At 46.1% G+C, this 22,587-nt stretch overlaps 1 protein-coding gene and 1 long non-coding RNA gene across 7 annotated transcripts in view; one reads left to right on the top strand and one right to left on the bottom strand.

The window, feature by feature from the left end:
• The window catches only part of LOC126067434 (uncharacterized), a 45,204-nt gene that overhangs the window by 18,811 nt on the left and 3,806 nt on the right, over positions 1-22,587 (top strand). The gene's annotated exons all lie outside the window — the stretch shown is intronic.
• Positions 9,525-22,587, bottom strand: part of UBOX5 (U-box domain containing 5) — a 42,310-nt gene continuing 29,247 nt past the window's right edge. For 4 of the 6 annotated variants that reach the window (XM_049869282.1, XM_049869279.1, XM_049869280.1 and 1 more), the window contains exon 4: positions 12,255-16,800. In XM_049869282.1, coding sequence (XP_049725239.1) covers positions 16,424-16,800 — 377 coding nt within the window. In that variant the 3' untranslated portion in view covers positions 12,255-16,423. Of the gene's footprint in view, positions 16,801-22,587 lie in introns of all 6 variants that reach the window. The other 2 variants (XM_049869283.1, XM_049869284.1) reach the window with 2 other exon arrangements.

Consider the following 22,587-nt stretch of genomic DNA (forward strand, 5'->3'; position numbering starts at 1 on the left):
GGGAAATGACTGTTATAGAACTAAAACCCAAAAAATGCCTGGGAGATATTTTTCCAGAATCAGAACCAATGCCCCACCTTTCCTGCCCCCCACCTTAGCCAAACTGACTTCCTCCTTCAGGTGGACGGGATTGCCTAAAACTGCTTTATTCGTGTGTTTCCCTGTCTCTCCCATTCCTTCCATCAATATGTCCGCAGGACCCAGCACAGGAGCATCTGAGTTTGCGTTCTGCATGCCCAGGTGAGCCTCGCGTACCTCTGATCTATGCTAACTGCCCACTGGGAGACAGTTGTACCAGGCTACAAGTCGTCAGCATAGGGGCATTTTCAGTCTTTCCCCTCCCTCAGTGCTAAGAAATATCCTGGCTTTGCCCTCCTAGTTGCTCCCCTCCTTCTCCTGGCCCCGTCTGCAGCAGTTGTCTAGGACTTTGTGGTTGTTCCAATTCCTGCTGCTGTATAACAAACCACACCTAACACAGTAGCAGAAAACCACCACTTTCTTACACTCCTAGATCCTGGGGTCAGGAGCTCAAATAGCGCATGGCAGAGACAGCTTTTCTCTGCATCACAAGGTCTGGGGCCTCAGCTGGGAAGAGTGAATCACTGGGGGCTAGAATCATCTGGAGACTTCTTCACACCCACTTCTGGCACCTGGGCTGGTATAACTCAAAGGCCGGGCTCAGCTGGGTCTGTGGGCTGGAGCATTAGCCTCCACATGGCCTCTGTCTGTGGCCACGGTCTCACCAAGCCTCAGAATAGCTGGATTTCTTGCAGGGTGGCTCAGAGCTATAAACAAGGCAGAAGGACGTACCATTTTATGACTTTGCCTCAGAAACCATCTCGGGGCACTTCCACCACCCTCTGTTGGTAACATAGGCAGCCACAGCCCATCCAGAGTCCAGAAAAGGAACTAGCTTACCTTTTTGTCATCAAAAAAGGAGGGCCAACTAATGTACAACTGTATTTTTTAAAATTTGGATTTAATTTTTTTGTGATGAAAATATACACAACATTCGCCGATTCAAGGGTTTCTACACACACAATTCAGTGGCACTGATTACCCTTTTCATATTGCACAACCCCTATCCCTATCTATTTCCTGATTATTCCATCACCATTAACATAAAGTCAGTACTCTCCAAATAAAATTCCCCCTTTCTCCCTCCCTCCCACCCCTGCTAACCACGAATAATCTTTGGTTTCTATATGTTTGCTTATTTCATACAAGTGAGGTCATATGGTATTTGTCCTTTGTGCCTGACTTATTTCACTCAGCGTATGTTTTCAAGGTTCATCCATGTTGTGGTGTGTATCAGGGCCTCATTTCTCTTTGTGGCTGCGTATTATTCCGTTGTATGTAAATATCACATTTTGCTTGTCTATTCATCTGACGATGGACATTTTGGTTGCTTCCGCCTTTTGGCTGTGGTGAAAAGTGCTGCTGTGAACATTGGTGTACAGGTTTCTGATTGTGTTCTTACTTTTACTTCTGGGTGTATACCTAGGCCTGGGATTTTTGGGTCATATGGTAATTCTGTATTCATCATTTTGAGAACCCACCAAGCTGTTTTCCACAGTAGCTGTACCATTTTGCATTCCCACTAGCAATGGGTGAGGCTTTCAATTTCTCCACATCCTCTCCAATACCTCTTGTTTTCTGTTATTTATTATCACTGCCATTGTAATGCGGGTAAGCTATATCTCATTGTGGCTCAAACATAGCGATGATTGTGAAGATGGCGAAGGACCAGGCAGTGTTTCATTTGTTGTACACAGGGTCACTATGAGTCAGAGCCTACTTGACAACACCTAACAACAACAATGGATAATGACGTTGGGCGTCTTTTCATGTGCTTTTGGCCATTTGAATATCATTTTTGGTGAAACGTTTGTTCAAATTCTTTGCCCATTTTTTTTATTGAGTTGTCTTTTTGTTGTGAAGTTGTGGAAGTTTTTGCTGTATATTAGACCTATATCAGATTTTCGGGAGCCCTGGTGGCACAGTGGTTAAGCTGGGCTGCTAAGTGAAAGACCAGTTATTCAAACCCACCAGCCACTCTGCAGAAGAAAGATGTGGCAGTCTGTTCAGAAAAGTTTTATGGCCTTGGAAACCCTATGGGACAGTTCTACTCTATCCTTTAGGTTCGGTATGAGTTGGATTTGACTTGACGGCAATGGTTTTTTTAATCAGATATTCTCCCTATCTGTGGGTTGTCTCTTCATTTTGTTGGTGAGCAACCGTATTTTAAAACCATCTCAATGCAAATTCAGAAGAAAAGGAAGGGAGAAGACTGACATTTGGGATAGATTGTTCCAAGGGGTGTTGCAAAGCGAGGTTTGGGAGCAGCTGCAGTACAGTAATGAGGGAGGTAGATGGAAGGATGAAGGGAATTTTTGGAAATGTTGCTTGGGTAATGTCACAGTGTGAAGTGGCATTTTGGTGGCTAAATATTTCTTTTGCTTCCTATCATTCTAAGACTGAACCTCATGGGTCACAGCTTTGCAAGTGTCATGCAGTACAAGCTCTGGCACCCCATGAGGCTGCACCCAAGCCTCCCCCGATTACTGAGGTAGAGCAACTTCCGAGTCTGAGCCATTGACCATCATTTCCATCCTCTCATTATAGAAGGTCACTTTCCCAGGGTCCTTTCATGCATAAGCGTGTGCATGCCACCCCCATCACCATTCCAGGGGCCAGATCTCTCCAAGTCTGATCTCATTCTTTGGGTGGGGAAGAGGGGAAGGCAGGTGAGAGGGTTTCTCTCTGGAGGATACTGGTTTCTGAAATAGGCTAAAAAACAGGCTTCCTCATTAACAAGCCATGGGGTTGCATTTCATCAGCTGAGTCACTGCTGATGTCTGGGCCCTGGGCCCATAGGGAGGGAATCAGGGAATCATGGGAGGGGTCTGGGAAGTAGAGGTCAGCTGGTGTCCCTGCTCCCTCTCTTTCCAAGCCCAGCTCTCCCCACCAGGTTAGAAGGCATCAGCAGTCTCAGCCCTCCCTACTTCAGCCTCTGCTTCTTGTCACCCTCCAGGGACTGTCCTCATCTGTCTGTCCCTCATACTTTCCCACACCACCAGGACCACCCAGGGCTCATTTTGTTACCAACTCACACATTGTTTCCCAATCACCCAGTTTCTCTCTCAAACTGGATCTCCCTCAGCCTCACACAATCAAAAAATGGGGTCTGTGTCTGGAATGAGGCACTCAAAGCTCCATAGGGTCTTAGCATCCACTGCCTTTGGTTGCAGCCTGCCAAAAACCATTCCAGAACCTCTCTGTATCTGTCCCTTCCCTGCTCCTTCCCACACCCTCCTCCTCTTCAGGTAACCACACATGGTAACCACACAGGATGGGTACTTTTCCATTCATATTTCAACCAGGAGACTGAGGAGTCTACAGGCAGTTAAGTCCACTGAGCTGTTATTGGGGAACAATCTTGTTTTCGTGCCTTGTTGTCAGGTGCCGAAGAGTCGGTTCTGACTCATAGCGACACTATGTACAACAGAACAAAACACAGCCCTGTGCCATCCTCACAGTTGTTGTTAAGCTTGAGCCCATTGTTGCAGCCACTGTGTCAGTCCATCTCTTTGAGGGTCTTCCTCTTTTTCGCTGACCCTCTACTGAGCATGATGTCCTTCTCCAGGGACTGGTCCCTCCGATAACATGTCCAAAGTATGTGAGACGAAGTCTGTCCATCGTTGCTTCTAAGGAGCATTCCGACTATGCTTCTTCCAAGACAGATTTGTTCGTTCTTTTAGCAGTCCACAGTATGTTCGATATTCTTTGCCAACACCATAATCCAAAGGCATTAATTCTTCTTTGGTCTTCCTTATTCATTGTCCAGCTTTCACAAGCATATGAGGCAACTGAAAATATCATGGCGTGGATCAGAAGCACCTTAGTCCTCAAAGTGACATCTTTGCTTTTTAACACTTTAAAGAGTTGTTTTGCAGCAGATTTGCCCAAAGCAATGTGTCCTTTGATTTGACTGCTGCTTCCATGGGTGTTTATTGTGGATTCAGGTAAAATGAAATCCTGAACAACTTCAATATTTTCTCTGTTTATCATGATGTTGCTATTGGTCCAGTTGTGAGGGTTTTTTTTCCCCCCAAAGCTTTCCACTTGTTTTTTTTAATAATTTTTATTGTTTTTTTTAAGTGAAAGTTTACAAATCTGGTCAGTCTCTCACATAAAAACTTACATACACCTTGCTACATACTCCCAATTACCAGTTGTGGGGATTTTTGTTTTCTTTATGTTGAGGGGTAATCCATACTGAAGGCTGTAGTCTTTGATTCTCATCAGTAAGTGCTGCAAGTTCTCTTCACTTTCAGCAAGCAAGGTTTTGTCATCTGCATAACACAAGTTGTTAATGAGTCTTCCTCCAATCCTGATGCCACATTCTTCTTCATATAGTCCAGTTTCTCGGATTTGCTCAGCATACGGGTTGAATAAGTATGCTGAAAGGATACAACCGTGATGGACGCACATCTTCCCTGATTTTAAACCATGCAGTAGTCCCTTGTTCTGTTCGAACAACTGCCTCTTGATCTATGTACGGGTTCCTCATGAGCACAATGAAGTGTTCTGGAATTCTCATTCTTCACAGTGTTATCCACAATTTGTTATGATCCACACAATTGGATGCCTTTGCATAGTCAACACAGGTAAACATCTTTCTGATATTCTCTGCTTTCAGCCAGGATCCATCTGACTTCAGCAATGATATCCCTCATTCCATGTCCTCTTCTGAATCTGGTTTGAATTTCTGACAGTTTTCTGTCGATACTCTGCTACAACTGTTTTTGAATGATTGTCAGCAAAATTCCACTTGCATGTGATATTAATGACATCGTTGGATAATTCCTGCATTCGGTTAGATCACTCTTCTTTGGAATAGGCATAAATATGGATCTCTCCTTTTTTTTTTCCCAGTCGGTTGGCCAGGAAGCTTGTCTTCCAAATTTCTTGGCATAGGTGAGTGAGCACCTCCAGTGCTGTGTCCATTTGTTGAAATGTCTTGACTGGTATTCTGTCAACTTCTGGAGCCTTATTTTTTTTTTCTTTGTCCATTGTTTTTAAAAAAAATAATTTTTATTGTGCTTTAAGTGAAAGTTTACAAATCAAGTCAGTCTCTCACATATAAACTTACATACACCTTACTACATACTCCCATTTACTCTCCCCCTAATGAGTCAGCCCGCTCCCTCCTTCCAGTCTCTCCTTTCCTGACCATTTTGCCAGTTTCTAACCCCCTCTACCTTCCCATCTCCCCTCCAGACAGGAGATGCCAACACAGTCTCAAGTGTCCACCTGATGCAAGTAGCTCACTTCTCATCACCATCTCTCTCCAATCCATTGTCCAGTCCAATCCATGTCTGACGAGTTGGCTTCTGGAATGGTTCCTGTCCTGGGCCAACAGAAGGTTTAGGGACCATGACCACTGGGGTCCTTCTAGTCTCAGTCAGACCATTAAGTCTGGTCTTTTTATGAGTATTTGGGGTCTGCATCCCACTGTTCTCCTGCTCCCTCAGGGGTTCTCTGTTGTGTTCCTGACAGTCATTGGTTGTGGCCGGGCACCATCTAGTTCTTCTGGTATCAGGCTGATGTACTCTCTGGTTTATGTGGCCTTTTCTGTCTGTAGGGCTCATATTTACCTTGCATCTTTGGTGTTCTTCATTCTCCTTTGCTCCAGGCGGGTTGAGACCAATTGATGCATCTTAGATGGCTGCTTGCTAAAGTTTAAGATCCCAGACACCACTCATCAAAGTGGGATGCAGAACGTTTTCTAAATACCTTTTATTATGCCAATTGACCTAGATGTCCCCTGAAACCATGGTCCCCAGACCCCATCCCTGCTACTCTGGCCTTCAAAGTGTTCGGTTGTATTCAGAAAACTTCTTTGCTTTTGGTTTAGTCCAGTTGTGCTGACCTCTCCTGTATTGTGTGTTGTCTTTCCCTTCACCTAAAATAGTTGTTTACTATCTAATTAGTGAATACCCCTTCCCCCTCCCCCATAACCATCAAGGAATATTTTCTTGTGTGTTTAAACTTTTTCTTGAGTTCTTCTAATAGTGGTCTCATACAATATTTGTCCTTTTGCAACTCATTTAACTCAGCATAATGCCCTCCAGATTCCTCCATGTTATGTTTCACGGATTCATCATTGTTCTTAATTGTTGTGTAGTATTCCATTATGTGAATATACCACAATTTATCCATTAATCTGTTGATGGGCACCTTGGTTGCTTCCATCTTTTTGCTATTGTAAACATCCATCTTCTTCTGAGGCTTCCTGCATCATTCAGTATTTTGCCCATAGAATCCTTCACTATTGCAACTCCAGGCTTAAATCCTTTCTTCAGTTCTTTCAGCTTGAAAAAATGCTGAGCATGTTCTTCTCTTTTGGTTTTCTAACTTCAGGTCTTTGCACATGTGATTATAATACTTTGTCTTCTAAAGCTGCCCTTTGAATTCTTACGTTCAGCTCTTTTATTTCATCATTTCTTCCATTCACTCTAGCTACTCAATATTTTTGTGCCTAGACGTGTGATATCATTGAATTTTTAAAAGCTGTGCTGAAACCTGGCAATGAGTTCATTATTCCATAGTTAGACTTCTTTGTGCCTGAGTCTGGACCACATGGCTGACTTGGACCCAAGTGGAGAGTGTCCTGCAGTTGTCATTGTGTGGTCTCCCACCAGCTCAGTGCTGGCAGTGCCCGTATACCCTGTATGGTGTAGTGAATTACTTAATATGGCCCTTTTAGCTACAGTCTGTAATTCCCACCAAATGATTGGGGGGGGGGGCTATGCAAATAAGATGCTTGTGGCCCAGCAAGGAGATTGGATAGCTTGCTAATAATGTAAATAAGGTACATGGCACTCTTGTGGGGGTGGGACCATGCAAATAATGTTATGGAACCATAACAAGGGGATTGGTCAGTTTTGCCATCCCACTAGGCTTAAAATGAGCCATCCCAGGGGTGGGAAGGAAGGATTTTTACCACCACCAAGAAAGAAGACCCAGGAGTGGACCGTGTCCTTTGGACCCTGGATCCCTATGCTGAGAAGCTCCTGGAACCAGGAGACCAAGAGAGAAGGATCTATAACAACGAAGATGGAGATAAACAGCAGCAGGGAAATAAATGGCAGCAGAGGCAGACCAGAGTGAGAAAGCTGAGCACCTGCAGGAGTAGGGTGCCTCCAGGTACTTGGTGGAGCTAGGTTTGCCGACCCATGGAGACAGAGCTGAGTGCCTTTGGGCCAAGGCTTACTGGCGGCGGGGGGGGGGGGGGGGGGTGCCCTCTGGGCACTTTTTGGCAGAGCTAAAAGAGCTTTGTAACACTTGCCAAACAGGGCAGAGGCTAGGCTGAGAGGCCTAGGGCCAGAGAGAGACTTGCCTGTGGGCATGGCTAAGAGGCTGTCCTGATGGAAGAACTGTATCCTGAGCATTCCTGAACCTGAATTGTAACCTGTTACTTCCCTAATAAGCCCTATAAATGTGAGTATTGTCTGTAGTTCTGTGTGGTCATTGCAACACGTTATCATACCCAGCAGAGAAGTAGAGGGTGCCAAGGGAGGGATGGCTGATGTCAGAATTGGTAAAAAGGTTGGAGAGAGGAGGTATGTCTGACCTCTGACTCATAGGAATCAGCCTTGGGCTGTTGATCTTGATTCCCCTTCCCCCTTGTGAAGTTAGAGGTGGTCAGCCACCTCTGCCACGCCATTTTGACACCCTGCCCAATGGAGGGATCTTCAGAGGCCCTGCAGTGACAGAATGTGCAGGTGATGCAACCCACAGAGCATCTCGGAAGTTTGGAGTTGGTGGCCTTGGAGTCAGTCAGATTAGCTAGTTGTGTAACTGTGCCTGTTTCCTCCTACCTCAAAAAGTTGTGAGCATTAAATGAAATAATGCATAGACAGCACTCAGCACAATGCCCAGGACACTGTGCTCATACATACTTTTTTTTTTTAACTTTTGAATGCAGATGTTTTTAACACGGATGGGTTTCAAGATCTCCATAATCTCTTTGACGATGCAGTATGCACGAGATTGCGGATGTGTAAATCATGTGTTCCTGGGCCTATATGCTGGGCATAGCTGGCCCCTCCACAGTGAGGTAATACTGGCTCCTCAGCCCCCGATGGCCCAGCCCTGCCTGCTCAGGCTACTTGCTGGTAGGGTTGGAATCGTTCTCTTTATATTTTTGCCAGGGGATCTTTGGAATAGAATCCTAGAAGTGGATGACAGGGACAAACGGTAACTGCATATGTAACTGCTAGATATTGTCAAATTCCCTTCTGCATTCCCACCAGCAGTATAGGATAGGCCTGTTTGCCCACAGCCTCACTGGCAGATTGTGATCCAATGTTTAGATTTTTTGCCAACCTGCTAAGCAAGAAATAGTATTTCGGTGTGGTTTTTATCTGGATTCATTTCATTATGAGCAAGGTAGAGCATCTTTTTACACGTTTTAAGGCCATTTGAATCGTGAATATTTTTAGAAGCTGTATATTAGGGATATTAACCATTGTAATAAAGTTGCAAATACATTTCCTCAGTTTGTGACTTTTTACTTTTCGGATTTTTTTTTTTTAAATGCAGTCAAGTTTATCAATCTTTTCTCTGTCTCAGAATTTTGAATCAGGTTTTCCTTACTCTGGATCATAAAGGAATTCCCCCATTTCCTTCTAGTTCTTAGCTGGTTTCATTTTTCCAGTGATCACAAGCACCCCTCGTTGAAAGGCCCATCTTTCCCCATTGATTGGTGATGCCACCTTCATAGAGCACGATATTTTCAAATGAAGCTGGGGCTATTTCTAGATTTTTATTTCTGTCCTATTGATCAGTTATCCATGGGTTAATTCTCGCCATCCAAACTGTTCTTTCTCAGGGTTTCCATGGTTATTCTGGCTTATTCTTCCAAATGATCTTTATATTTAGAGTGCCTAATGATAACGCCAATGTCCATGAGATAATGCTAAGTAAAACAGCAGGTAACAGAACCACACACTATATACATATACATTTTTTCTTTATAGAAAAATATTGGAAGAAAAAGCACCAAATTGGTGCTGGTAACCTCTCCGAATAGTGTGCCTATGCATAGGTGGCATTACTCTGTTATTGGTGCAAACCTTCATGCAAAAACTTTGCCACCACCACAAGGCTGCCTCTTCGGTCTTCGTCTCCACCTCATCCCTGTGCTACTCTGTGAGATCTTGTCACACTTCTGGGCCATCAACAGTGGCAGATGGAGTCATTTCTGGCCCATCTTTGCAGGGAGGGAGTGCATTACAGCAGGGCCGGCCCTGTGCCCAGGGAGGCAGGAAGGTTCACACACATCTGATTCTCCCTCTGGAAGTCCCATAATTCTGCTATCCATTATCAGCCCCCTTCTCCAAGTCAGGGTGTTTCCTAACATTTCCAGGAGACAAGGGGGTTGTAAGGGCCAGTCTCACTAAGTTCATATTTTGACCCAACAGTGCCCAAAAGAACTTTCTGTGGTGATGGAAATGCTCCCTATCTGTTCTGGCCAATATGGTAGCCACCAGCCAATTGTGACTATTAAGACCTTGAAATGCAGCTGGTGTAGCCAAGGAACTAAATTAACTAGCTACATGTTGGACTCAAACAAACCAATGATCATGAAGATGGTACAGGACTGGGCAGTTTCATCCTGTTATACATATGGTCACCATGAGCTGGAGCAGACTAGACAGCAACAAGTCACAGGTGTCTAGGGGCTATCTACTCAACAGCAGAGCTTTGGCCAATTCCCAGCCCAGCCAGGGCTCCCACCCCAGCCATCCCTCTTCCAGACTAGTCCTGAGAGATGATACATGTGTGAGCTGCTACAACAGTGGCAAAGGCTCCCGCGGGCTGGGCTGCGATGAAGACAGCAGAGGGGGCTGCTCTGGGGCTGGTCTTGCTCACAGACCATACACATGTGCCCTGCAGGAGGGGTCCAGCCTGAAGCAGCCCCCTATTCCCACCCCAGTGGCCATCACAATGGCAGCCAGTCCAGCATCACAATACCACAGGTAGGAGGCTGAGCAGCAGCCTTGCAGCCAGGTGGTGCATTTTCTTCCACAGACACTTCTTTGTTTGCAGACCTACTTAATACAGCAAACCTGGGCGTCAGAGGCCCCTGCTTCCTGGGGAACGGAGAAGCACCCAGCAGGCCTTAGACTGAAGACCCACAGGAGGGGGCAAGGCAGGCGTGGAGGGGCTAGAGGGGCCGGGTCTGCCCCAGGGTCCAGACACTGCAAGGTCCACTGGCAGATGGAGTACCCTGTGAGCTCTGAGCAGCTGCTCCTCTTCTTCCTGGCAATTTGGTTCTTCTTCTTCCCTCAGGACGACATCCGGCTGGCCCCCCTTCTGCCTGCCCAGGGGCTAGAGGGGCAACTGAAGGGTGACTACCATGGCCTAGCCCTTGTAGGTGAGGGCAGAGAGGCCCAAGGCTGGCTGCACAAGGACAATGGCCCGCAGAGTTAGAGGCTGGAGCAGCAGCGGGAGGCGGAGGGCAGGGCAGGGTTCCCGCTCTGCTCCCCTCCCCTGGCAGTGGCGGTGCCTGCCCTGGCTTCCCTGCCCTTAGACTGGCTTTCCTGCCCTCAGAGAGGCCCAGTGCCACATGCCCAGAATGAGCTTCGTGCCTCACCCAAGCAAAGGATGTGAATAGCCTGTACAGGCAGGACACTCCAACCCCAGGTACTATAAATCTGGGGGTCTGGACTGAAGACCAAGAATCCAAATTTTTAACAAACTCCACCTTCCTGCAATTGTAAGGACTAGAATTCTACCTGCCCTGTAAGCAAAGCAGGGAAGCCAGAGAGAACACCAGCCTCCTCCTCTGTGTTTCCGGGGACGGCAGCTGGCCTGTGTGAGAGGAAGAGAGCAGTCGGCTGGCTCCTGGGGCTCCTGGGACCAGGAATGTGTAGCCCACAGCCTGTTCATGGTTGCCTGTGATTAATCACAGAGATAAGATATTATTAAAGCATCTCTGGGCTGCTCCTTCCCAAATGTGCTCAGAAAGGAATTGGGAATAGCATGGTGTTTTCTCACTGACATTCTTCCAGTGACTAGAGTCTATTCAATACAGTAAATACAGTTGTAGACATACATATTTTCCCTCTGGGCTCCATGCGGCTGAATTTTGAATGAAAAACCAGCAGCCTATGAACAAGTGTTTTCCTGAAATGGACCTCATGCAGAAAAGGCACCTTCCCAATGCAGTGATGGCACTGCCAGCTCTGCCACCAGAGCTCCAGAGAGAGGCCTGAGTGCAGGCTGGCCCTCCCTGGAGGAAGGCTTTTCAGCCTCACCCCAACACAGGCCCACCTTCAAACCCGTGATACCGGGCCCTCACACATCAGCCAGGTCCGAAAATGAGCATTTCTGTCCTTTAAAGTCATTGACAGGAATTACAGCAGAGGGAGGGGCTCCCCTGGCTGTGTGCACTGCCCTGTGAGGAGCACTGTGTGGGGGCGGGTTGGGGACATGATAATGACGACACAGACAGGCACGCCACCAGGAAGACGCCCACAGCGGATGTCAACAATCCTTTATTAAGGCTCAGAGTGGTCTCCCAGTGCAGGGGGTGGGGAGGATGAGTCACTCACCCCACAGACCCCTGTGTGTGGTTCACTTCGGGATGACACTCTGAAGGCGGAGATGCTCCTATAGGTCCCGAGCCACAGTGCATTGTGCTCTGCTCACAACTGCCCCGCGGGAGGGGGTGTGCAGACAAGCCTGAAGGGGTGTGTGCAGACAACTTAGGGCCCTCAGCAGGGTGCTCCTGCCCAGGGTGGGTCTGGCTCCAGGAGGCCCTGAGGTCTGGCAGGGGGAGTGGCAGGGAGGCACAGGAGGGCAGGGACAGCTCCCTCATCCCTCCTAGCACAACCTATGGCTTTGTAATCCTGTTGCCACTTAAGCAGGAGGGTCGTACCCTCTCCCTCAACCCTCGTGTGTTACACTATGCGAGGTGATGAAGGAAAAGACCCCTGGGAAAGAAAAGGCAGCACAGGGACCCGCTCGCACCCCACTCTGTGCCTGGGCCCTGGCCAGACCTCGGGAGCTGTGACTCCTCCCAGCGATGGGTCTTCTCCCGTTGAGGTTGATCGCTCAGAAGTGGACCCGCAGCACGTCCTGGCTGGCAGCCGGCCGCTGGCAGGCTGTGCATGTCATGGGCAAGGAGCGCTGCTTCTCACCCAGGCAGGGCCGGCACAGGAGGTGGCCGCAGGGAAGCTGGTACACCGGCTCCTTTTTGAAGTAGGGAGAGAACACTCTTTTGCAGGTAGCGCACTCGGGGCCCAGGCTGCTCCCAGGCTGCTCTGGTAAATCAGGGAGGAAAGTGGGCCAAGGTTAGGGAAAGCTGCTCCCTGGGCCAGACGTCTTTCCTAGAAGACAGCATGTGCTGGGAGTGAAGAGAGAAGCTGCCCACCGCACACCCACCAAAGCTGCAGCAACTGCCTCAGCCTCCTCACAGCTGCCTCTGGCTGATCTGGGAGGAGAGGTAGCAGGGAGCCTGGAATCTGGAAGGCCTCATCTCTATCATCTTTGATCATATCTCTATGCTCCCCTGAATGCTCAACAAAAGTTGGCTCCTGGGGGCAGCTGGGCAGGACTGGGCCCTTCCTCCTGAACTCCCAGCAAGATACACTTTCCCCAGAGAGGCTGCCAAGGCCCGAGCAAGGTACAGGTTCATCCTGGCCGTCACAAGCTGCAAAAAAGGTTAGAGACGACAACCCAACCCAGTGCTGTCAAGTCGATTCCGACTCATAGCAACCATATAGGGCAGAGTACAAGAGAAAGGAAAAGCAAAAGATGGCCCAGTGTTGCAGGGCTGGGGTAGCTGAAGAGGGGAGGAAGGCCACCAGACCTGCCTGCTGAGCCTGGCGCCGGCTTCTCTTCAGCCCCCCAGCCCCCTTCCTGTGCTGCACAGCCCCAGGGGCAGGCACAGGTGCTCTCTTTCCATGCTTCCTGCAGGGCATTCCTGAATGAGGGCCACGGTGGGCAGGTCCTGCCACACCTGTCCCTCCAGCTGCACTGGCTCTTTCTTGTGGCCCTGACATGAGAAACCTGCTCTTCTCCTTCAACCCATACCTCCCGAGAGGGCGGACAACAGCATATGCAGGTGTGTGCTCACCTGTCCTCCTTGCGGTTCACTTCTCCATTCCCATACCATCACCCCTGGGGACCCTAAAAGCACCCCAAACCAATTTGCTCACAGATGCTTCTTACACCCACCCCCTCTTCCCCATTCTTTTTCATTACAATAATCCAGGCCACCTTCTCATCTCCAGCCTAACTGGATGGCTTTCCTACAGTCTTATCCTTTTAATCCAGCTCAAAACTGCCCTCAGTGACTCCAAACACAACCAGACTTCCCCCATGCCTCTGCTTTCCACCTCTTAGGGACTCCTCAACACCTCTGGGACAACTAGGACTCCCTTGCTCGTCCTGTCCAGCCTCACCTCTCTTCACCTCAGTCCTGTCCACCAGAACCCAGAAATCTCCAACTGCTTCTTGCCTGCACATACCCTGCCATCGCTGGCCTCTTTGTGCTTGCCGGCCCCTTTGCCTAACCAGTTGCCATGGAGTCGACCCCAACTCATGGCGACCCCATGTGGGTCAGAATAGAACCCTGCTCCATACGATCTTCAATGACTGATTTTTAACAAGCAGATAGCCAGACCCTTCCTCTCAGGTGCCTCTAGGTGGACTTGAACCTTCGGCCTGCTAACCAGCAGCTGAGCATGTTAACCCTTTGCACCACCCAGGGACTACTCCCTTGGCCTAGAATGCCCTTATCCTTTGACACTTAGCTCAGACCACACCTCCTCCGGAAAGATGCCCCTGACTGTCCTGCTCCTGTGCTTTCAAAGCCCGGTCAACAACCTAATTACAAAGCAACCTAAAAGCACCAGGTGTCTCTCATGGGCACAAAGCCCAAGAATTTTGCAGTAAGTGGAAAGAGTACTTTCCCTTTTGTACAGGTAAACTTCTACTACGCACCGGCCAGATGTTTGGGGGAAAAAAAAAAAAAGATGAAGGAAAGGGACACTGACTTACATGTACTGAGTGTCTCTTGCATGCCAGGTTCTGTGCTAGATGATTCTGAGGTCCGTCTGACCCATAGGTGCATCGTCAGATTTCATTCTCCATTTGGGTCTTAAAAGCCACACCTGCCACCCCACCAGTGAAATATGTAAGGGTCCTAATTCTCTCCAGCACTGCCCAGCAGCCCCATTAAAGGGTTTCAGAGGCCTAGAACCCCAGGGAACGTTTCAGTGACAAAGAACGAAAACAAAGATCATCAAGGAAGAAACTACTATGCTCTGGGCAGACTGGAAACCCAAACCCCCCAAAACAGTCTCTTTCCAGGTCCAGGCTGCCACTTACCAGACATCTGACAATGGATTAAATGTGCCAAGAAGGAAAGACCAGAAGAGAATTTTTTTTTTAGTGGGGGGAGGGGAGAGAGAGAACTACTAAACTCTGTCCTTGGCTACTGACTCTGTGGAATCCTGAGCAATGAAGGGCATTTAGTGCAGAACGCTCTCCCAGGTGTGCCTCCCCAAATCCATAGTTAGAACTTAACTGGCCTCAAGTTTCCTTTGCCTTGGAAAAATGTGTCCACAGGTAACTTAACAGAATGAACCTGAATGATAAGGAGAATGTATATGAAATATCTTTAGTGGCACCGAATTATACATTGGGTCACTGTGAGCTGGAATCGATTCGATAGCAATGAGTTTTTTTTTTTTTTATGTAAGAAATGCTAATGAATCTAGTGGTGAGGATTTTTATGTGCTGTGGTGGTTTTAAAACGTGTCTGCAGGGAAGTTCCAGTTCCCGGCAAGACAGAGTAATGAGCACATTCCATTCTGCCCCTCCCACTGAATGCAACTGCAACATCTGGGCAGAGAACTCCGTCCAAGGACTCTGAAAAGTAACAGGAAGCAGGCAGATTGGGAAAGAACACCAGAAGATGAAGGATTACCATCCAGCAGTGAGTCTCCTGTCCCCTCTCCCCCCAGATCACCTGGCCTTGGCTCAAAAGTAGCTCAACACCCAGAAGTATGTACTGCAAGGCCAGAAAGAGTTCCACAACAACACTTTCCTTCTGGTCTGAGGAATAAGAAAGTGAATTCCCCTAAGGGTTAGAGTCAGAACCAACTCAAAGGCAACGAGTTTGGTTTTTTGTTTTTTGTTTGGTTTTAAGGGTTACAGAGAGTAGCGGAAAAATCCTGTCTTTTGTTTTTTTCTCTCTCTCTGTCCTCCAGCCACTAGGCGCAGGTCACAGATGTGGTCACAGGAATTGCATGGTAAAGCAGGCAAACTAAAGCTCTGGCTCTCTGGCTGAAGGACAAAGGAGGTGTTGAGTAGACTGCAGAAACTAGGAGCTCAAGCGAGAGTTCCCGTAAATGGCATATGAGCTCCTGGGCTCACCTCGGAGCTGTGCATGTGTGGGTGTGACGCTACCAGTTCAGCGTTAGAATGTTTAGTCTGAGACGTCCATGAGATGCCCATGTGCGGAGCCAAGCAGCTGAGTTCCAAGGAGAGGCAGGAGCTACAGCAGAACATAGGGTATTCACTGGACAAGTGCGCTCTCACTCGGCGTGAGAAAGAGTACCGAGAAAACAAGGTCGGGGCCAGAGTCTCACAGGGGAGGAAGAGTCGGCAATGGAAACTGTAGAGGGACCACTGAGTATGAGGTAAAACCGAGCACAACAGCCCAGAGGCCAAGAGAGAAGGTGTTTCACAAAGGAGGGGCTGGTTGGTCACATCAAATGCCTCTGGGAGTGTAGGCAACCAGCAATCTTGGGCCATAGAAATTGCTGGTCACTTTGACAAGACAGGCCTTGGGAATGGTCAGACTAGAAACCCAATCAGAGCGGGCAGGAAAGAGACAAGGAGGTGGGAAATGGGAGACAAAAAGGGAGAAAGGTCTGGGATCTAGACAATGGGAAGGGACTGGCTTTGGGGAGGTGGGAGGAATCAAGTGTACACTTTATCACCGGCCCCACAAAGCTTCATCTTGTAAAAAACAAACAAAAAAAAATCCAACAATATCCCAGTCAGTATTTCTTGCTTTGAATCTAATAGATTCTATCATAAATGTGTTTCCAAGTTCATTTCAGGCAAAAATTGGTTCAGTAAGCTGCTTTAGGAATTGTCTTTACTAATACACTGATAAGAATGTCTAACAGGAAGGGATGAAGATGACATATTCAACCCAAACCTTCCTCCACATTTATATAAAGTCCCCGAGATGCCAGACGGGAGACAGATTAAATTAGAAAATAAACAAAAAAAGAGAAACCAATAAAAGGCCTCAGAACAGAAGAATTAACATTAAATCTCACCAAAAAACGACAGTAAAGACTGGCCAAGCCCTAAATTCACAGAATTACTAATAGTTGTCTAAAGACAGTCTTTCTCCTGCAAAGTTTAACTCCCACTGGCAAAGGAGAGAGGAGAGGCTTTCCTTCCTGGCCTGGGTGTTGGAGCTAAGGAGGAGGCTGGGCACACAGATCCACAGATCGCCCAGAGACAGCGCCCTACACACTGCGCAGAAAACAGACCACTGTTCAAAGGCTCCCAGGGTATGGATGGGACCCATGTTACCCAAGCTGGCACCTGGCCTCCAGGAAGAGTTGCTCCCTCTTGTGCCAAGGTGCTGGAGCTGTCCCCTGGTCAGCCGAGCCGTGAAAGAGGGCATGGAGCCAAGGGTCGACGTCAAGGCAATTTCCAAGCTTTGTGACAGCTTCTGCTCATGGGATATTGGACCTGTCGAGAGATGCACAGACCACAACATCCAGAGAGGTTCGGCAAAAGAGAACAAGCTACTCACCAATGGATTTGAAGACTACAAAAACAGTCCTTCCAACTTCAAATAGATATACAGTCAGCCCTCCATATCTGAGGGTTCTGCATCCACGGATTCAACTAACTGCAGATCGAAAATACTCAGGAAAAAAAAAAGTGATACGTAGGCCTACGCTGCTGTAGGCTCTCGCCATTTCACAGACCCGTAGTCTCTCCAGCACTCACTTAAGCACTGTTTGCCTCCGTCTGACGTGTCCTGTGTAGTTAGGCCTATGATGGCTGCATTTGTACTGAACACGTACAGACTTTCTTGTCATTATTCCCTAAACAATACAGTATAACAACTATTTACATAGCATTTACATTGTATTAGGCATCAGGACTAATCTAGAGATGATTTAAAGTATACAGGAGGATGTGTGTAAGTTACTGCAGATACTGCACCATTTTATACATGGAACTTGAGCACCCGCAGATTTTGGTATCTGCGGGGTGTCCTGGAACCAATGCCCATGGATACTGAGGGACGACTGTAACTGTAAAGAAACTCCTTCTTAATGTCTGCTGGTGGATTGTGGTGACAGGACACTGGGCATTAAAACCCTGGGAACCTGGCAGTTCCTACCCACCCCACCCACACTCTTCATGGCCCCTGGCCTCTGTTTTAGCTTTCCTCTTCCTAGAAAAGTTCCTGGGCAGGCATGGGCCACCTTGTGGCTCAACTGCGAAACTGCACCTTGCTTTCTAAAAGTCTCTGCCAAAACCCAGGGTGGTCCAGTGGATTCCCACTCATAGCGACCCTGCAAGGCAGGGTTGAACTGCCCCATAGAGTTTCAAGGAGCACCTGGTGGATTCGAACTGCCGACCTTGTGGTTAGCAGCTGCAGTACTTAACCACAACACCACCAGGGTTTCCAAAGTCTCTGCAGGCCAAGGAAATGAGTGCCAGCAAGCAAATGTCCATCTTTACACTCCTACTCCCTGCCCTCTCACTCCCTCCCCACCAGCCTTGGTATTCTCTTTCCCCATCTCTTCCGTTCTGGGGCCCCATCACCCTGCAGAGCCACTTGCCTGTGTTCTCTAGTTGTTTGCACCCTCTTTCTCCTGTTAAGTCAAGCAAAGCAGTTATTACCAATATTGGGATAACCAAGACTTTACTCTGTCCACTCCCGACCTAGGGGACCTTCTGTGTGTGATCCACAGGAAAATAAGCTATGGGGTCAGGGTGAAGACAAAGGGGGAGGAGAAAGCTATCCAAGGAAGGAGGCAGGGACCTGCCTGGCAGCGGAGTTCACAAGTGGGGAGTATAAAGTTCTGTCTATGGTTTGCAGGACATAAGACATTATTAGCTTGGAGCACTAGACCATCATTCAGCATGGTCCTGTGTTACCAATGAGTCTGTCAAAGCCAAAGCCACCGGAGAGCACCACAGACAGACAGACCAAGGGTCAAAGGACCTTTCCCTGCCTCTTGCCCTACTACACTGCCAATGATTACAGATGTTAACTAAAATTTCCACTCAAAGTTGGAGAAGACAGATGTAACCATTAGGTGCACTATTTGCATAGGCCTTTTAGAGTACGAGAGGAAACTAAAAGAAACATGAAATCAAAACAGACTAATTTTCATAAAGAAAAAGTTGTCAAAGAGCTAATGTTCAAAAAGTACCAGGCACTGACAATCCCAGTGGGATCCTAGTAGTACTTAAACAGTGCCAAAAAAAAGGTATAGTAAAGGAAAATTTTCTAACTCTTTTTATGAAGCAAGTACATCATTGATACCAAAACTTAATGAAACACACATACAAAACTACAGTCCAATCTCACTAATGAATTAAAAAACCCTAAAAACATCAGCAAATCCATTAAAGAATCACGACCAAATTGAGTTTATTCCAGGAATGCAAGAATTGTTCAATATTAGGAAACTTATTAACGTACTTTAACACATTAAAAGAGCTAAGGATGAAACATCATAATATTATCTCTAGCAATACTGAAAAGGCACTAGACAAAACTCAACCTCCAATCTTGCATAAAAACAGTCAATTAAGAAATCAATGATATGGGAGATAGCCTTCGGGTATCCCTTCCCCTGGAGTGTGGGCTGGACTTAGTGATTTGCTTGTAACAAACAATATAGTATAAGTGATGGGATGTCATGTCCAAGATTAGGTTATTAAAGACTACGATGATTTCCATCTTGGTTGTACACTCTTTCTTTGGCTCTTCCTGCTTGCTTTGATGAAGCAAGCTACCATATTGCGAGCTGTCCATGGAGAGGCCCATGTGGCAGAGAACTGAGGGTAGCCTCCAGCCCACAAGGAACTGAACCGCGAGACAACCACATGAGTGAGACTGGAAGTGAACCCATCCAGGGTCAGGTCTTGAGATGACTGCATCAACACTGATTATGGCCTGTGAAAGACTCTGAAGTAGAGGACCTAGAAAAGTTATGCCCGGATTCCTGAACGCAGAAACTATAAGATAATGAATGTTTGCTGCTTTAAGCCAGTAGGTTTTGGGGTAATTTGTTACGCACCAATAGATAACTAATACAAACGGATACTTCATTAGCTTCCTTAAAACAGATCTTAACCTAAAAGTCAAAACGAAAAAAAAAACCAAACCAAGTGCTGTCGAGTCGATTCCGACTCATAGCAACCCTACAGGACAGGGGAGAACTGCCCCACAAAGTTTCCAAGGAGCGCCTGGCGGATTCGAACTGTCAACCCTTTGGTTTGCAGCCGTAGCACTTAACCACTGCACCACCAGGGTTTCCCTAAAAGTCAAAGCTGGGCTTATATTGAGGCATTCACACTGAAGTAAGAACAAGATAAGAGTGCCAATGATCACCTGTATCATTTAACACTGTGCCAGAGGTACTAGCCAAAACATTTGTTTAGACAAGAGAAAGAAATGAGATTAAGAAACATTAGAAAAAATAATATAAAATTATCATTGTTTGTATTAATGATTGTATAGGATACAGCTAAAAAATGACTATAGACAATAAAATAATTCAGTAAGGTACAGGGATACAAAATTAATATACAAATATCAATAGCTTTCATACATTTAAACAAAACTCAGGAGGTATAAAGAAAGAAAATGCTCCACTGAGAACAGCATCAAAATTAAAAAAAAAAAAAAAAGATTAAACTTAATTAAAAAAATGAAAATCTATATGAAGAAACCTTAAATCTATGGGAAGACACAAAAGAAGGTCTCAATGGAAAGGCATACCATAGGAAAAGTCAACATCATAAAGATATCAATTCTAAGTTCATTTATAAATTTAATGCAATTGCTATTTTCTTAAAGTAGGCTGTTGGGGAGGGGAGGACTAAAGGTGATTCTGAAACTCATGTGGAAAAAAATAAGAATAATCAAGGAAACTTTGAAAATAATAAACAATGAGGGAGGAACTTTGCTAACTGCTATTAAAACATACTAGAAACCAACAACAATTAAAATATGTTACAGACACACAAATAAATAAGCAAACCAAACCTGTTGCCATTGAGTTGATTCCGACTCATAGTGACCCTATAAGACAGAGTAGAACTGCCCCATAGGGTTTCCAAGGAGCAGATGGTAGATTCGAACTGCCAATCTTTAGGTTAGCAGCTGAGTTCTAAAGCATCGAGCCACCAGGGCTCCACAAATAAAGAGACCAATAAAACAATAGAAAGTCTAGAAATATTCAAATATATACAGGAATTTAGTATACAATATAAGTGGCATTTCAAATCAGTGGGAGAAAGATGGAACAGTCAATAAATGGGTACATGGGTAGCCATCTGAAAAAACATTAAGCTGGATCCATGCCTCATACCATTCTAAGTGGATCAAAGATTTAAACTTAAAAGAATAGTAATCAAATCACAAAAATACTAAAAGAACACATGGGAGAGCTCCTTGGATGGGGAAAGTCTTTCTAAATGACCCAAAAGCCAAAAGCTGTAAGGAAAAAAAGATGAATAAACTAGACTACACTAAAAAAAAATCTGAATGGCCAAAAACATAGTAAGTCCTACACCACACTGCACCACCCCCGACAAAAAAAAAAACAAAAACCCTAGGAAAATATATTTCAGCCCATAACAAAGTCAAAGGGCTAATCTTTAAAGATCTCCTAGAAATTACCAAGAAAAAGACCAATAACTAATGGACTATAAGCAAAGGAGATGGGCGGACAGTTCACAGAAAAGGAAACAGAAATGATTTTTAATTATATGAGAAGATGTTCAGTGTCATTAACAAAAAAAATAGAAACAAAAACAACATAAAATACTATTTTTTAATCTAACAAGTGATAGTTTAAAAACACATTCTGTTAGTAAGGCTGTGAGGAATCTCACAAACGTTGCTGGTAGGCTATCCCATTGTGCACATCCAGCAATATCTGTCACATTTACAGATGAATCTATCCCTTTGGCCCAGAAATTCCACTGCCATGATCTTGTCCCACAGATACACCTGCACATGTACAAAGCTATACATATACAAGGTTATTCACTGCAGGGATATTTGTAACAGCGAAATATTAAAAACAGCCTAACTGTGAATCAAAAGGAGGGTGGCATTAGGGACAGATGTTTTACTCTGTGTGTATGTGTAGTTTTCTAACTATATGAATATATTGTTTATTAAAAAAATCAGAGCTAAAGTTAGATACAGTTAAAATACCACAGTGATAAAGTAGTCTGAAGATTTCTTTATGAAAATTTTAAAGTTCATGCCCAATCTTAAGATTCTGAAAATCACTTATCTTTACTCTGTTTCAACTTTACAGCTTATTGATTTTGCTCTTTTCTCTATAAATTTTAAATCAGCTTTTGCCTCGAATCAGTAATTCTCACCTAGAGATAAATGTCATAAACGAGGCACAAGGATCTTCTCCTCAGCTTCCCTGAGCTGAAAAGACTTTTTTTAAATCTCTCTTCATTTCTCTCTTCTCCTCCTGCCTTTTACTGGAATTAAATGCATTATCTGTCAATCTGTTTAGAACACATGAAAACCACAACGGTCCTTCGTGCCGGGTCTCAGGGAATGAGCATGAACGTGGGGTTCAGCAAAACAAAGGTATCCAAATCTGAGACCAATGAAGGAGGGACCATGTGGAAGATGAGTGGGGGAGGAGGAAATGACTGGGGCAAAAAGTGAAACTTCAGCAAAGCAACCAAGGCTGACTGAACACATTCGGCTGCAGAGGTCCCCGGGTGAACAAGGGTGCTCTCCTCAGGAGATGGGCACCCATCACTGGTCCCAGGAACCACTGGCAACCCCCAGGCAAGATGCAAGAAGCCAGGGTGCTTAAATCCCATGCTGAAAAATGCTGCAACTCATCCACACACTGACACCGCCTTCTTCAATGTGTCTTGCTCTTCATTAAGACTACCTCCTGAAAAGAGGGCCGATAATCTAGAACTTTTCTACTTTTCCACATGTCCATGGCATCCCATGGAGTTGTGGGGTGAGGCAGGGAATACCTCAATGCACTTAAATCAACGCACCTCTATAAAGATTAGAAACAACACTCTGGAGAAGCCCACTGATACATGAGTAACCATAAAGAGGATACCAGAAGGAAGACAAGGTCTGCTTTGAGTGACTGGTGTGTTACCTCCCAGCAGCTTTGAGCACAGACTTTTAGCCCAGGGTGAAGTGTTGACTTGGCCAGGGGATAGAAGGGGAGCCAGATGAAGGCAGAAACCACTGGGGAACTATCACTGGATGGAGGAGCA

This window comes from Elephas maximus, chromosome 25, assembly GCF_024166365.1.
Source record: "Elephas maximus indicus isolate mEleMax1 chromosome 25, mEleMax1 primary haplotype, whole genome shotgun sequence".
NCBI lineage: Eukaryota > Metazoa > Chordata > Mammalia > Proboscidea > Elephantidae > Elephas > Elephas maximus.